Below are 17,766 nucleotides of genomic sequence, written 5' to 3'. Positions count from 1 at the left end.
GTGTGAGCACTTAGCATATGACTGGGATGAGTCTCAAGATGAAATTGGATCATTGGAATAATCACAGTGAAGAAAGCAGCAGGGTGGCTGCATGTCATTACAATCTCCACTGTAATTTCACTGTTGATTTCCCTTTGACTTTCTCAAATTTAAACATGCTTAGTCTTTTGCTAGGATGTATGTTTTGCTCCAAGTATAAAGACTTTTGTAAGTCAAAGCAAGGCAGTTATGTTGTAATGACATTTTACAAGTGTCAACTGACTCGTTACCATTTAAGGCGCCACACCCCCTTAAAAGACCGTCTGAAAAAAAGAAATCAAAAGTTAAGAGATGCATTTTTCTGGCCATTGGATGATCAAAGCTAATTTCTGTTCACCACAGACAAATATGATGAATATATACACACACCTGCTATTATTCACATAGCATAGCATTTGCCATTAAAGCTTCAGTGACAAACACAGTTACAGTGACAAGATTTGACCTCAAACCTAAATCCTCCCACGGAGGAGCGCAAAATGACTCACAAAGAACATTTTAAAAGAGTCACTGACTTTGTGTTGAAATTCTGCACCATGGCTTAGCAATACTTACTCATACATGGAACATGGCAGTGCTCTTAAGGGCTTTTATTGTCATTTATATGAACTTTGTCATCATTCAAAGTCAAAATTTGCTTCGGGATGTTCTCAACTTAATTTTGACCAGCTCTTTTTTAACGTTTTTGCATCATAAAACATCATTGTTTAAGGCTGTTGGGATCAATAAATAATAAAACACTTCTTGTGCGAGTTTAAAGTTTTTATTCATAATAGGCTTTATATACAATCTGTAATTTCTGTACTTCTGGATTGACACTCAACTTTATCTATCATTTAAATTGATCCCTATTGGTCGTAAAATTTGCGTTAAAGTAAGATAATTAACATTCATGTCAAGAGTGACTGTGGCCAGCCCCAAGGAGAAAACCAGTTATGACAACATGTAGCCTGAGATCAGTGTTTAGTGTGGGTAGTACCGAAATAGATTCTTGTCCCATTCAGTATGATACAGACTTTTTATTGTAACTGTGATCCCACACTGGGAATTCCTACTCATCTTCCCACAAGTGAAGTTAAAGAGTGGGGATTTATAACAAATGCCTCAGCAATGGAGATAACGACTTGGGCTTTTAGAGGTTAAAAACCTCATTTATTCCCCCTCCAAAACAAATAAACAAACACATTAAATCTTCCTGGTTATTTCCGCCCTCGCATGCACCGGGTCCCGCCATAGCAACAGTAATCTGAAGCATTTCTGATGCAACCTGATCAGAAAACACACACACACACACACACACACACACACACACACACACACACACACACACACACACACACACACACACACACACACACACACACACACACACACACACACACACACACACACACACACAAAGCAACCGCTGATGCAACTCATCTACGAGCATTATGGTTATGAGATGCTCCATGGGGGAAAAAAAACAACCCCCTCCATTCGTGTGCACAAAAACCACAGTGTCTTTGAACAGCTTGCTTTCCGTTTCTCTTCAGGAAGCTTTTGCTTTGTTCAGCAGACTGAACTCTTGGTCGTTCATGCAAATGAGCTGCGTGAACTCTAGTCTCTGTGCCACTGACGACTGCATCTGCTTTCCAAGCCAGTGGAAAAGTGTGCGTAATAGTAAATGTCATCAGTCTATATCTCCCATGCAGGGGTCCCTCAAAACACTTTCAGTGGGAGATCACAGGCTGCTCAGAAGTGAAGAGTCGCGTTTTAATGTTTGCTGAAATGACACCAGGCTCAAACCTCTCATTGGTAATCTCAAGGAAAGGTATGTACTCTCTCTTATACCGTAAAGAAACAATATCTGCTTTGGAACATATTTTAAAACCCCTTTTTCTATATTTCAGGGATTGAAAGGAACTGCCGCTGCTTGCACAGACCACTGAAACACAGACCTGAAACCACCTGCCACCTTTCTGCGATCGGACCGAAGAATCATAAACAAGCAAAATCACCCATCATCAGGACTTGTCTCAACAGTTGCCTCAAGGTAAGATCCAGTTCAAATAACGCTACAACTTCTGTTACTAATTTATTAACCCATGGCCTGCATGCAAATTTAATCTAATATTAGTGTGACATTACAACACAGGGCAGTGTGTTCATGAAAGGCCTTTTGAGTGAGATGACAGTTTGGATGTTTGGGAATCTGAGGGAGGTTTGTGAATCATTACAATTCATTATTTACTCATCACTATAAAGTAAACACGTCATATACACTAATTAAAAGAATAAACAAACAGGTTTTCCCCACAGGACCAGCTTTTGACTGTAACTATGAGAGCATTGAGCTGCTTTTAGCAGTGGATGACGCCTCCTGGAAAATAAGCAAATTAGACCGTTAACGCACTGCCACACAGCAAACATTGTAAGGTGAAGGCTGGTTTTCCTTATTGGATGTCTGTGTGGATTGATCAGGATCGAACAAGGATGGAGCAACGGGAGCCGAAAGCCGATGCCAATGCTGAATGGACTGAAAGGAGAATCGGGGAACTGACATTTAAGTGGTTTTTAGAGACCCAACTGCCACTGATGGTCACCGGCGGCGTCCTCCCCACTTGGTTCTATGGTTTTATCACCAGAAAGTAAGTAATCAAAGAGAAAACGAATACAGATTACACTTTATGTTGAAATACAAAATAGTCGGTTACTTCGTGTTAGTCTAGTTTTCCCTTTCCACCGTTGCTTATTTTTCCTCATGCGGATTTGTTGAGTTTCTCTCTGTTAAAAGTAGCTAGAAATGACTGTGTTGTCTTTGGTGCTATATAAATAAAGTGGAATTAAATTGAATCAAATAATGACAACGCACATTTCAAAAATTCATCATTTTCTTTTCGTACATGCTATGATAACATTCTCATAACATACATAAGCAAGATTGTTTACAACAAAACTAGACCTTTTATCATATAATTTGAAGGTAATCCTGTTCCTTGATGAGAAGGGTTCATATGTTGCACTCTCACGGTCTCTCTACCGCTGTTTCCTCCTCAACAACAACAAAAACAGCACAAGGAACAGTTACGTTAGACATCACTATTGTTAATGACAAGTTTATGGCAAAAGAGCTCCAATCAAAATTACATTTCCATAGGAAATGATATTATTTACCTTGCAAACTTAAAAAAAATAAAGCAACGGGAGCCGAAAGTCGTATAATTGTTCCTGTAATATTGTGACAAAAGGGTTTAACATTAATAATAAAATAAAATAAAATAAAATAAAATAAAATAAAATAAAATAAAATAAAATAAAATAAAATAAAATAAAATAAAATAAAATAAAATAAAATAAAATAAAATAAAATAAACAACAACAAAATGTAAGATATGTGGATTTTAAGTGTTGTTCTGAATCTGTCAACAGGGATGCTGAAAAGATTCTCAGAGAAAAAGAGCTGGGCTGTTTCTTGATCCGTCTCAGTGATAAAGCCATCGGATACATACTCTCATATAAGTGAGTATTGCTTTGGTTTTTAGAGCCGATCTTCTTTCTGTGTGTATTTCAATAACTGCATAGAAGATCACTTGATGCTGCATGTAAAAAAACAAGAACCGCTTTTTAACACTTTGAAGTTTCAATCGACACCTAAAATAAACCTGATAGTATTTGATGTGTCTAAAAGCTCAATTTTTTCAGTGAATTATCTTCGCTGCCATTTTTTGTATGCTTATTCATGTAGTTTTAATTAATTTCAGTTTAGTTTTTTTTTTTCTCATTTTTGTTTTACAACTGCAATATGGTCTATTAGGGATGGAGTTATATGGTTTTGTTATATGAAAACATTTTATACACTGTTTGTAAATGTTTGTTAATGTAAAAAGCAATAATCACATGTTTACTTAAAAAAGCTCCCTTTAATAGTGTCAGACCTTTATATAAAATCAAATTACACCAATGGCCCCAACAACAATTACCAATGTGTTTTCTGCGTGTAAACGTGTTTTCATGTGTCTGTTGCAGAGGCAGAGATCGGTGTCGCCACTTTGTAATAAACCAGAGAGAAAGTGGACAGTTTGTGGTCTTTGGAGACACTGCGGGTCACACTACAGTGCCAGATCTGGTGGACCATTACAAGAACAATCCCATTGAGCCCTATGGAGAGTATCTGACAACTTCTTGTTTTGAGGTGAGAGAAAACTCTGTTTTTCTTCAAATATTAAAAACAACATTAAAAAAAAAACCCTCAGTCAATGAAGCTCTAACTTGTCATTTCTTCTTGTAGACACTGAATGAGGAACTTTATGATACCATCCAGGTCAGCCCCAAACTGAGCCCTCTGGCTGCTGACCGCGCTGTGAAGAACATGCAGCAACAGCAACAGGTGACCTTGACCTCAGAGCAGCAACCCACACGGCCACCGAAGAGCAACAGAACACAAGAGGTGAACAGGATGTTGATACGTCTCGCTGAAATTGTTAATAATAAGTTGACTTTTATTGGACTTTTTACAAAAATGTGTATGTTTTGCACAGCTGGAGGTACCACCGTTGCCTCGGAGGAGCAGGCACATTGAACCTGGCCCCCTGGACCACGTTTTGTATGCTCAGCTCAAGAAGCAATCACCCAGACAGAAACACAGGGCTCACACCTCTCAGGACACTTTACCTGGAGCCGGGAGAGCCGAGCAGTGGAATGCCACGGCCGGGAACATGGGCAGATGTAGTCCCGCGTCGGAGCCACCCTCTCTCTATTCCGAGCTTGATCTGCTGAATAAGGAAAGCAGCTCTCTGCTGCTCGTGGACAACAGCTGTGATGGAGAACACTTGCACAGACTGAGCTCGCCTCCCGGTACCCCACCAAAACTTTCCCCCAAGCCAGTCAGACAACTCACAAGCTGTGTCTCCCAGTTAGACAGGACAGAACTGAGCAGCAGAGCGAGCAGCAGCCACAGCCTGAACCACATGGATGACAGCACAGTTTATCACCTGGCTGGCAGGCCCAGCAGCCCGCACAGTACATCCGTAGACACTAGATCACCAGTACCGGAGGAGGACGCTGATTCTGTGTATGCTGAGATCCTCTGTGAAGGGCCCACCGACTACCTTCCTGCTGACAGTACGTATGGAATGATTGCGGGCACCAAGGAGCCGGTGAATCTCAAACCCCTGGAGGAGGCCAAACGCAAACACAATCACCCATCCTGGGGACTGAAGGTTAGTTATTTAATGTCAAATGCTTTAATATCATTATAAAACTTCCTATTTTGTTGCACTCAATGTTTTTGCTTACATTCATACATTTACCTTCCACAGAATGACAAATGGAAATGGCTCTTTCCGGAAGTGAAGAGGAAATAGTGAGGAGGCACTACTTGACACTACTGTGATCCTTATTTTTTATTTAAATTTTTTTTGATTCACAGATTTTTATCTTTGTCCATCTGTGTTTTTATTTCTCTGTTAAATGTTACATTTATATACAGTTGTTGATGTTTTACTTTCCTGCCGAGTTGTTTTGTATATCATTAAATTATTAACAATTATTTAAAAAACATGAATTTTCTGAAACATTTATTGTCCAGGAGAGAAACAAAGATCACGACTTCCCTACACAAAGGCTTTTATCCAGGTGAAAGAAGGTGCTGGTGGCGTGACACAGATTATAAATCAGTGCTGTGTGTGTGTGTGTGTGTGTGTGTGTGTGTGTGTGTGTGTGTGTGTGTGTGTGTGTGTGTGTGTGTGTGTGTGTGTGTGTGTGTGTGTGTGTGTGTGTGTGTATATATATATGATTCAACAAAATCTTAATAAATGGTTTCATTTCATAGTTAAACAAAATATCAACTCCCACCATAATCTTTCCCTTGTTGCAGCTATTTAAATCCTCCACTCTTGTGAGAGCTGAAATCACCATCTTACTTCAGATCACGTCGGAGCACACAGGCCCTTCTGAAGTGAAACCAGTGTGCGTTTCACACACACGGTTCGCCCCCTTCTGCCTCAGAAACGCTTGCCTACAGTAATGGCTGCTTTACAGCCGCAGTATCGTGTTGCACCAGAAGCTTCTCTGCAGGAATCATAATTAACAGATGTTCCCAGCGAGACCAGTAATTAATGAAGCCACACAATCAGCACTCCGTTGCCCCGAATATTTGATACTGCCCTCATAAAGGAAACTTGAGATAGTAGAGGGAAGAATTAATGAGCTGCTCTGATGACTGCACACTGCTTAAAGGACTGAAGACACAAATCCTACCTCTCCTCCTCTACCAGGTGAAATAAAGTGCTCAATTTCTTTTTGCTTCTCACATTTGGGACTATCTGTGGTATAAGAGCAGTCATCAACACTGCCGTATTTTGCAATTTACATTTGTGGTTGGCCCACTCATTTGTTACATGTGCTGTAGATCACGGGTGGGGAACTGATTTTATAGAAGAGCCACATAAAAAACTAGGACTGCTCGGGAGGGCCGAGACGTTAACTGATCTCATTCATGCTCAATATTAATACTGTACATGGGTTATTCTGGATACGGGTCCTCCTCGACATCCATCATGTTAATATTACTTCAATAATGGCATTCCTACAAAAACTAAGCACATGGTTTCATCACTGATTTTAGTACAAATGTACCGTTCAGCTACATCTCGATAAAAACTCTACACCAATGAGCGTCACAACGATTGAGGACAAACTGTGTAAATTAAAAACAAAGGAAGGTCAACCATCTTACATTGTGTACACAAGTAAATCATTAACCCTATGAGGGCCAGTTAGAAAACATTTAATTGTAGTGACTGGTCTGTGGACCACACACTGCTCTGGTCTGGTTTAGTTCAGTGGTCTCCAACCTTTAGGGTCCTTATCTCAACCCACAAGATGAAATTTACTGGAAGTATAAAACATTAACCTGGAGATAGTACAGAAAGAAAATAATATATATTTAATTGACAGAGAATCTCATTAATTAGTCAATTAACATAATTCTCAAATCAGATTTTTCCAGGTTGTGTTCAAGTTTGGTAAAAAAAAAATAATAATAATATTTGAATAATGTAAATGTTTTCTCTTTAACAAAGGGAAACATTTGTTGCTTGAAGGGCTGCATGGGGCCTGCAACATGTGTCCTCATTTCTACACCATAACTGTTTGGTATTTGTCCGACTCAGCACCGCTTAACCAGGTCATATCCATTTTGAAAGTGCTGCACTGCAACAAAAGGCGATAAGACAAGGTCAGCACATTAAGCTACCCAGCAGCAAATAGAACAATTTTTCGGTACAACCTGAGCTGATCAACCAAGACAGCATGCCAAGCTCCAATCCTGTGTACAGTGCCTGATGTAAATCGGTACCTACAGTGCAGCAACAAAGACCCGTTAATCATCAACCGACATGCCTAAGACCGTTTCCCTCCAGCTTTCAGTCGAGATTAACTGTGTGTGCAGGATGTAATCACACTCCTGAATGCTGAGGCAGCTCACTCCTAATGATCACATCCTCCTGAACAAGTTATTGCAGCTCATATGATGGGCTATGCAGAGGCACAGTCATTTCCTGATCTTTACTGTTGCACACACTGAACGATCATCATGGCTGCGTGGGTTGAGGTTGACTGGTTGTATGAAGAACCCAATAAATCTGCAGGGCCCGTCGCTTGAACCGACTCCTCCTTGATTACCAAACCGATGAAGGTTCACTTGGTTTGTTTTTTTTTATCTTCTCAGACAGCAATAAACCTCACAAACACAGCCATAAGTAACGCAATCAGGACACACGGAAATAAAAACATTTATTTGAAGAAAGACAAATATCTGAATTCACATGAATACTATAAAATATATAAACATGGCTGTATAACTAACATCGCATTGTAATGGCTGAGGCAGAAGATGAAAGCTACCAAAATGAGTTGAGATGACAAAGCCCTTGATCTAACTGGAGAACAGTAAGATATGATTGTCATCAACTTCCAGCTCCATAATGAAGAAGTCGTCACCAAAACACTGCATGTACAAATACTGCAAAGGATATTTGTATGCCCTTGATGCCAGTGCTGTACTTTCATTCATTTGCCCACAGTCTTATAAATACTGAATATCTAGTGTAGGAAGACTTCACTGGGATCCCATGTGCAATATAGGTAGATAAGCTTTTTTTTATGCAATCTTAAATGTGCTCAGTAGGCAATGACCCAGAGTCTGGTTCAACCAACCTGCGTCATTAATCAGTTTTCACCCTTAAAACGTGGAAAGAATAGCCATTTTCCCAGCCCAGGTCAAGCCCTTTCATAGGTAGTGAAAGAAAAATAGTTTAATCCTCATTAATAAAATCCAGGGTGCTGGGACTTCAGAGATGTACGGACAGCTAAAGCAGAGGCCGGAGAGGATTGATGGGTGACTTGAAAGATGCGAGTGGTAGTCAGGAGCCGTGCTGTGGCCGCGACATGAGTCACACCGAGTCCTTGGTATCAGCACAACGTCAACATGAGAAGCCATCCACTCAGCCCTCTCAGATTCGTATGTGGAAGGTACTGAAACGATCAAGGAAACATTATGAGGAGGCAGCGGTGACACACAAGAAGACTTATTGTGTATCAGACACACACAACAGCTACAGTAGGAAACCTTGGGGGAAACTGGATGCCGTTTCCTACCATGATGATTTTCTATTTGAGGAGAATTTCCACAAAAAACTTTTTTTTTTTTTTAGTAACACATAACATTGGGAATGTGATCATTTAAATTCAATATGTCATCCAACTCTAAGAAATGAGCAGCTTTTCTCCTGACACACAGGAGAAAAAAGAAGTGATTGCAACAACACTAATTCTATCTACAGGGGGCTACACAGAAACTGAATTGATTTGTCATTAATTCAAAAAAATATCATACAACCACAGTAAAACAAAATACTAGTTGTCTCAATTATTGTTCGTTTAAATACCTTAAAAAATCTGGAGCCCTTGATATCATATTTTCAAAATCAGCAAAAGAGAGTTTATTGTCTCCGTCCAGATCCGCCTCCTCGATGGCTTTCTCACACACCAACTGAACCTCTTCAGGAGTCAACTCCTCCTTTGTCAGCTTGTTGAGAGTCTTTTCGAGATCTTCTTTGCAAAGGTAATTATCCACATTGAAATCTGTGGGTAAAAAAAGATTCAAGGAAATTACGTGCTTGATATTATCAAGTTCTTAGAATTGAGAAAAAGCCGAGATAGTGTTATAGAAATGTGTTATTACCGTAGATTTTAAAGGCATAAATGGCCTTGAGTTCTCTGGGAGCCATTTCACTGAGGACTGAAAACATGTCCACAAACTCATTGAAGCTGAGATTTCCCTGCCCGTCCTCTGAGAAGGACTCGACAATCCTGCTGCGAAATGGATTTTCCTGTAAATGAAAAAGGGTGATGTTTTAATATCTAATTCTGCCAAAAATTGTTCCTGGGAACATTTACAACAAGAACCAACTAACAGGAATTATGCAAATTAAGTCAAAATATTGTTTTTTTTTTCCTTGAAATGAACAAAGTAATAAAATAATTTTGAGTAACTACAGTTGACGATTGGTTCAAATGTGTTTAAAAAGGATCTTACTTGTGAAACTAGTAGTTTATTCATTTCTGGAATTTGACCTGCAGGCGGTGGGGACGGTTCGGCTTCATGTTTCAGACTCAAATGTAATTTAGAGGTTTTCTTGTTGAGAATTGGTCATATGTGTGTGATTATGGTTGGTGTCACACACGATCAGATTTTATTACATATAGATTGAAGACTTTAAAAAAAAGTCTTTAAAAATATTGTTTAATGAAGGATTGGCCTATGAATGCATTTCATATGGAAGAGAAATCATTAGGTGTATCGTGTTGATCACATGGTTCAGATGAATAAAGTTGACTCTGTGTTTTTGCTGGGATGGTAAAGTCCTTGTTTTCTCCTCCACTGATTAAGCACAAGTTGCGACCTGTGTTTAATACCCCGGATAAGGAGCAGGTTCAACACAAAAGGTGATAAATTCACGCTTAAGTGGACGCCATCAAATGAGATTTGGATTTTCAGTAATTTAACATCAATACGAGACGAGCAAAAAAAAACAAAATAATAAATGTAATCAATGTTATTTGTTATTGTAGTATCCTTAGACATCTCATTGGAGCCTGAATCACTGGGCTTGACTACACAGCTCATTAGTCAGGGGTGAGAGGATGATGTATTTAGAGTTATAAAGTTGTTGACTGTGTATTGTCTGGGCCTCATATTTTCAGCCACCAGTGGTCTCCATCTTCCCTGTGCCGTCTTAACAACTTGGCAACCATGTGACAGTTTTACAGGAAAGGGCCAATTATGTCGAGAGGAAGGACACATTACGAGTTAAGGAGCCCATATTAAAACATGTGGTTCTGTGTGATGGCGGGGAATGTGGCTGTGATGTTACGCAACATGACATCAGTAAAATGAATTAATCATTTCAAAAATCCAGACATTCATTCAAAATGTCAGACACAACAGGAAGGGGTGAATATGTGAGGACAGGAAGGCAAAAAGCATTTTACGGCACATTAACTTTCATGCTCTCACAAAGTGCAGTGTCATACAGTCACATCAGTGATGATGGTTAAAAATCAATTCTGTCCCCCGGGGAAGAGAGAGCGTATCGATTACGCGTTGGTCAGCATGAGCGCTGAGTGCCACATTTGTGTCTGTGTAGCGAAGAAAAAAATGATTAAAATCGAGATAAGAAAACACAATGTGGTACAGACTGCTGCTGAAACACAAAGAGCAAGCAAATGACACAGATTCATTCACAAAGCAGGAACCACATTACAGACAGTTTTTTATTTTTTTACCTTCAACTCTGGCATGTTGACTATCAAGGCTAATGGCAATTTACAATCAGGCTCGTTGGTGTAGTCCATCGGTACCAGATGTGGAGCCAACTCATGATATCTGCCATGCAGCCTAAAGGAGAAGTAAACAAAACACCATTTTACTGCTTCTGATTTACTGCCTATCAGTAAGAGAAATGTGTGCTCCGCAGCATTTAGCCATAAACACCTTCAAATTTGTAGCACTGAAAACACATCCGGCCTCCTAGAAAGCTTTGACTGAGTAAATAAAGAAATATATTTACCCTACAGCGATAATGTAAGACACTAGCCTGAATAAATCTGAATATGTTAAAATGCCAGACTACAGCCGACAGATTATTCATCTTTTTAATGTTCCTGTCCCCATCATTCTCTTTCATAGCAGGTTAACCTTAAACCCTTGATTTGAAGTTGTTTGTTACACAGAATAACGTCCATGAACTGTCACGAGCCTGTATGAAAGATTAAACACGCAGTGTCTGGAAAGTGGGTGCTTATCTCCAGCCTTCATTTCATCCTGTCCTTTGACTAATCCTGTCACGTTGTACCTTCATTTGTCATTTATCAGCAGGGACACTGCTCTTTGAGGACAAACTCACTACAATTAAATTAGATAAGCCTGTCAAAATGATGGAGTTTCATTGGTACACCGCTGGGGATGAGCAAGTAAACCCGCAGTTTTAATGTGCAATGACCCTTTGCGCCCTACAGCGCCTGTGATTCCTGAGCAACTCATGAGGACAACTTTAATTGCCAACTTGATTATGTTCAGTCAGCAAATTCAATTTTAGCTTCATTTTTTTTTTTTTTTTTTTTTTTTTTAAAAGCACTACACATTGGATCAACTTCAGAAATGTTACGATCGTGCGCCAAGTGCTGGTTTAGGAGGGAGGGTTTAAATCAGTTTAACCAAGATCAAGATTAACCCTTTCTCAGATGTTACATAACTGTGCCATAACACCCGCAGCTGTGTATGAGAAGAAGAATGTTTTATGTGGGTCGTAAAGTGAAGAACCCTATTACGCCCTCTGCCGATTGTCAATTTTGTTTCCGATCCACTGCTATAGCCTTGGAATCAAAGTCAATTCAATATCACCGGGCAGGAACAAGTGCATGCACAGTGTACGTTATCAAGGCAAAAGGAGTAGGAAAAGATCCATTTTCGCTCGAAAGAAAAGCTGGAGGACAATGAAAAATGTGCCGGCCAGGAGGTTTCAGGGTGGAAATAACAGCCGGAAGGTCACTGGTTTGAACCAGCAGGTTATTTCAATGGGAGATAGAAAAGCCACTGCTTTCCTCCACCATGACAGCCACTACTGTGGGCTCCTGAGAAAAGCCACGAGCACTGGAGCAATGGAGCAATGGAGCTGCCACTGCACTGTACACAGGATGGGTTCAACGCAGAGGGAAGACTCTCACTGTGCAGAGGTGACAAAGAAAGACATATCTTCTTCTTCTATAGTGAAACTGAGGTAATATTGTGTGAACCTGTTCATTCATGCACACTCGACCTTCACAATAACTGTTGCAAGAGGTTTGGTGTTTGATTCAATTCATCATAAAATTTACATATTCAACAGACATTTTGCAGATGAACCATGAAGTAGGAAAAACCCCCACACTATTTTATATTAAAATGCAGATCAAAATTCATATTCTAATAATGTTGACTCAGACTAGAATTCACAATAGTTGATGTACTGTAAATTGTACTTAAATATGACTAAAACAAACTTGAGCAAATACTTTTTAAAACATACAAGCATCCAAAAAATACTAGTTAATTACAGTAACGTGAGAATATATAACTTGTTACTCCCATCCGTGTCAGAATTCTATAGGAATCTGCTGGTTATGCTTAGTAATGACTAACAAAAAAAAAGGGGGGTTAAATTAGATATTTAACTTGTTCTCTCTCTCCTTTTTGAATATTTATTTATGTGCGTATATATGTATGCATAAGACATGTAAATAAAATAAATCGTATAGATTAAATAACAGGGTAACTATATTCACGACATGTATTCAACACTTGTTTCTTGGTTGTATCTTTTAAATCTGTTTATGTACAACGACAATTTCAAAACTTTTCCTGATCACATCTATTGTTAGTATTGTGTGGCCTACATATTCAAAACCAGCCAGGCAATCAGAGATTCACCTAAAAGCAGAAGACATTAAAGCGGCTATCTATTTTCCAACTCTAGAACAAAAGATGCAGACATGTGTGCATCACCATTGGGTTTTCCATTTACGCTGCTCATAGAAGTCATGAAACCTCGTTTCATCACGAGGCCAACAGACAGACTTTAACCTTGTTAATAAGGAAGCTGCACGTATTGAGACAAATTGAAATGTCAAAATATCGGCATGGCATTTAAATGTCTAAGCAACATGCTGAGATAACCACCCACAGACGCAAAGCGGCAACCTCCACCATGATAAAAGCACTTCCTGTGTCATTTGCAAATGTCATTATGCGTGTCTCTTATTGCTGCATCCGCTTTGTATTTGTTGGAGTAATCAAATGAGTTGTGTTAGAAATCAAAATAGTTTATGGCGTCAGTCTATATAAAAACATTTTGCAAATGACAAACTGTAAAGGGCAACATTGAAATGTTCTTTCTTTCTTCTTTTAATAAATATCATTTTGTCATGCTGATTTAACACAATCAAGTCTGTGTGGGTTTATGCAAAGACAATTATCTCAACAAGACAGAAACGGCATGCACAGGAGCTCTGGACTTAGTTCTTCCTTAAAAGCTGTGTTTAAGTGTGCTGAGAACAAACGATGCTTTGTTAAAAGGCGAAAAGTGGACAAATTTGAAACGGGCTTCTCTACGCCTAATTCACTTCCCAACTTGCACTGAGTGATGCAAATAAGCTTCTGTACTAACAAGTCAGTTTTAAAGCACCTTTGCCTCCCACAGATACGCTCAAGAATGAAACATTTGCACAGTATAGTTTTACAAAACTGAATAACTTCAGATCCTGTTGTGACGTGTTCCAGCTGAAAGTAGTACTGGAAGAAAATGTATTTCCTCCAAGCTACAGGAGGAACACTGTAGGGTAATAGATTTCTGGGAGAGCAGAAGGAAATTATTTCATCCCACATGATTGAATCAAATTCTAAATTGGTTGTTGTACGCGATCGGAAGCAGACGCTGTGGGCAACGTTTGCTCCCAATATCGACATGTGCCAGTCCACTGGAGTCAAAAAAATATGTGATTTATGAAAAATAACTTGGCATCGCATTAAAATCAAGTTGAAATCAGGTAGAAATCCAAATGTGGTTGCATGGTTGATAAGTATGAGACAGTCTATTGCTCAACAGCGAGGAAATGGTGTCGCCGAAAGACAATTATTTTGTTTTCATTTCCTTAATAATGATCGATGGGTCAGGGAATCCACATAAAGAGTAGCACAACAAATCCACTGCTGCAAAGAAAGACACACCACAAAATAAAAGACTAATAAGTGGTTTACAACTGAGCTTTGTTTCGTAGTCAAAGTAAAAAAGTTGATAAAACTCTTACCGCAGAATTTCCTTCCGGGTGAAAAATGTACAATCCTGCATTGAGAGAAAAACAACATAAAGAAGATTAGTTACTATGAATTACAATCGAAAGTACACTTTGGAGAGCAATAATACCTGGTAAAATACACTCGTGATGGCCCGTGAGTCATTGTCACTTTACATTTCGGCTGAAGTCATGTGAACAACGGTTACGGGAAAAAGCTGAGAGGTGTCCAGTTTCTCCTAAACGATCATGTGTGTGAGTACACAAGGAAACACGATCGGCCGTTGTCTGACATGCATGTGCTGGCACACGCATTATCCATCAGCTCCAGTGGAGGCACCTCAACTCACATTCATCTTTTGTGTCCATCCTGTCTGTGCTGTGCTGCTGGTTGTAAGAAGGTGCGGTCGGCTGAGCCCTGGAGGCTGTGTGAGGCACCAACTAATACATTTTACTGTGACATTTATTCAGGACTGAAGAGGCCGACAATGTTTATGTCATCTACCTCGTCAGTGAGTATATGACACGATCCCTGATAAGCGCTATAAGCTGAGACTTTCCATCATTGTCGGAATGACGAGCTCAGCAACACAAAAATAAGGTGCGACTGCAGTATTTGTGCAGCTTTGCTCCTTAAGCTTTAAATGCCTTTCGGAACAAACCATCCAAGTGTTGAGCTCACATTTGCAGCTCAGTCCCTTTTACAAATTGAGTTGTCCTCGAAGTATAAAGTCTACGGAAACAACAATGAGGCCGAACAGAAAGCGGCAGTATTCTCAGGGTATAGGTGGAGTAACCAGAGAGGCTCTTGAGAACCAAACTGTGCCCCGAGAGTAGAGTTTCACAGCATATCATGCTGGCTCAGCATCAATTATTAAGCCCACACCTAATCACAAGATAAACCTGTGCACAAGAAGATGCGTTTCTTCATGAGAACGCCTGGATTGTTGTTACAGGGAACAAAAGGTCAGATCTTCTTGGAAGATAACTCCACGTATACGAGATCCTTCAGTTGGCAGTGAAATCAAACCCTTTGGATATTCTCACTCATCAAGACTATGTCAATATTTAAAGAGTTGAGTCAGAAGTGATGAAACTGTGGTAGGAAATCCATTGTTATATTCCATTATAATATGTATTGACACCTGTTATGGTAGTAGTTGTAGAAATCAAGTAAAAGCTAATTGAATTCTGTAAATAATAACAGTACACCATAAAACACAACATAATATTCACTATCGGAACCCTTGGTTTCATATTATTAGTCTTTGTCTTCACGATTTCTTTTTAAAATGTCTCCAGTTAATGCAACACAAGGTCTGAAGAGCTGAATGAATGAGACCAAACGATTGTAGATCTCTCCTGGAGGAGGAGTTTGACATACAATCTTGAAGAAATAGAAATCCACATGATTGCATTGCAGTGCATACACATGACAACAAGGACTGTCCAGTTTGCTCAATAACATCAGAAGATTAATGGCATAGCATTTTCACCCGGCATATAAACAATAGAGATTAATTATTGCTTGTAAAGTCAATATTTTGCAAAAGACTTTGCTTGTACACATAAACACTGTTAGTTTTGACAGTCTGGTTGTTTTCACTTGAACTGTGATCAAGTTAGAAGATTGATAATAAAATTAAATTATATTTATAAAGTGAATGCACAAATGTGACTGTATTGACAGATTTTACACGAGCTTCTCCAAGCTCTAAAATAAATTCCCACTTTCACAGTGGGACGTTCCCGGTTCCCAGTTAGGGTGTTCAGATGTATCTAATTTTCCCAAGTTCCGAGTTACTCACAATCGCAGCATAAATCAAAAATAAAGCATCAGCAGATCAGATGGGGGATGTAAATTTGACTATTAGTTTAAAAAAAAAAAATCGCCCCCATTTGCAGTTGACAGTGTCGAAACAACAAGCTTGTATTTGCCAATGCAGGCAGCGTGCAGCCTCACCTGGTACGCGTCCAGCTGCTCGTCGGTAAAGATCGTTTGTTTATTACCCATCTTAACCAAGTTCTCGGCTGCTTCAACACATTCACAGCACTGGACGTCCGCAGCCTTTTCTCAATGGGAGGCATTTAGTCCAAGTCCCCCGCACAGGATGACTCGATGTGTCCGCAAACTGTTCAAAAAGGGTCACTGCTGTCCTTCCAGCGCATTTCCGCCATGACCGTCAAACGTGGCTGGATACCGCATGCCTTCAAGCGGGAGGACGGGAACTGCAGGAGCGGCGTGCAGACGTCCAGGAGCCGGTGGGTGGGTGGGTGTGTGGGTGGGTGTGGTGTCTGTGTGTGTCAGCAGGTTATAGCCTGCGCCGCAGACTCTGCGGATTCTGAGCAGTGCAAACTGATCGGCTTCTCCCCGATCGTCCACCAATGAGAGCTCCGCTGGATAAATAAATAAACCAACAAGCAACCACAAGATGACGGAGCTACCAATAAGTAGAGACAGTCAATACTATAGTAATGTCATGATCTTATATTGTTATGATTCTAATATATATATATGTGTGTGTGTGTGTGTGTGTGTGTGTGTGTGTGTGTGTGTGTGTGTGTGTGTGTGTGTGTGTGTGTGTGTGTGTGTGTGTTTCTTTATTTTCACGAGCATTTATCGTGTACATAATGTATGGAATTATGTAGTAAACAAAAAGTGTGAAATACCTCAAAACATGTGTTATATTTTAGAGTCTTCAAAAGTGCTTTGATTACTGTTTGGCACTCTCTTGATGAGCTTCATGAGATCTTCACCTGAAATGGTTTTCCAACAGTCTTGAAGAAGTTCCCAGAAATGCTGAGTACTTGTTGGTCCTTTTACCTTCACTCATCGGTCCATCTCATCCCAAACCATCTGGATTGGGTTTGGGTCAGGTGACTGTGGAGGCGGTGGGAATCGTGCATGTAGAAACCATCCGTTCACCTTTTGTGCATCATGGTTTAATGTCCATTCCTTGTGTGTCTTGGCCCAAACAAATCTCTTTGATTGTTACTTTTCCTGGGTTGTAGTTTCCTAGCAGCTATTTGGCCATAAACACCCGATTCACGTGATCTCTTCTGAACAATTGATGTAGAGATTTATCTGGGCTCTAATGGTTGGTGGTTACAATTTTGGTATGGTCATAGACAGACAGACAGACAGACAGACAGACAGACAGATAGACAGATAGACAGATAGACAGACAGATAGATAGATAGATAGATAGATAGATAGATAGATAGATAGATAGGAAATCCATGGTATCCAGCAACTCACAATATAATAAGAATAAGACCTGACCGTTAAATCAACCAAAATATATTGAATATTATGAAAAGGGTTGAAATTGTATAATTTGTCTAAAAAATGTA

The 17,766-nt window shown here is 39.7% G+C and overlaps 2 protein-coding genes across 2 annotated transcripts; one reads left to right on the top strand and one right to left on the bottom strand.

Moving 5' to 3' along the window:
* Positions 1-1,595: 1,595 nt before the first annotated feature.
* LOC308117185 (uncharacterized protein) lies at positions 1,596-5,572 on the top strand. The gene is made up of 8 exons (XM_080475892.1): positions 1,596-1,852; positions 1,932-2,074; positions 2,503-2,669; positions 3,451-3,540; positions 4,048-4,213; positions 4,310-4,468; positions 4,560-5,240; positions 5,340-5,572. Exons 1-8 carry the CDS (start codon positions 1,798-1,800, stop codon positions 5,382-5,384), a joined length of 1,506 nt encoding a protein of 501 aa, XP_080332018.1. The 5' UTR covers positions 1,596-1,797; the 3' UTR covers positions 5,385-5,572.
* A 2,219-nt stretch (positions 5,573-7,791) lies between these two features.
* On the bottom strand, positions 7,792-16,747 carry cib2 (calcium and integrin binding family member 2). The gene is made up of 6 exons (XM_080475917.1): positions 16,376-16,747; positions 14,428-14,462; positions 10,870-10,981; positions 9,266-9,413; positions 8,970-9,165; positions 7,792-8,556 (listed from the first exon to the last, which is right to left on the bottom strand). Exons 1-6 carry the CDS (start codon positions 16,424-16,426, stop codon positions 8,535-8,537), a joined length of 564 nt encoding a protein of 187 aa, XP_080332043.1. The 5' UTR covers positions 16,427-16,747; the 3' UTR covers positions 7,792-8,534.
* Positions 16,748-17,766: the final 1,019 nt, after the last annotated feature.

The sequence above is a fragment of the Lipophrys pholis genome (assembly GCF_963383615.2).
Source record: "Lipophrys pholis genome assembly, chromosome: 11".
In the NCBI taxonomy this organism is placed as follows: Eukaryota; Metazoa; Chordata; class Actinopteri; order Blenniiformes; family Blenniidae; genus Lipophrys; species Lipophrys pholis.
This window is presented reverse-complemented; position numbering and strand designations above follow the sequence as displayed.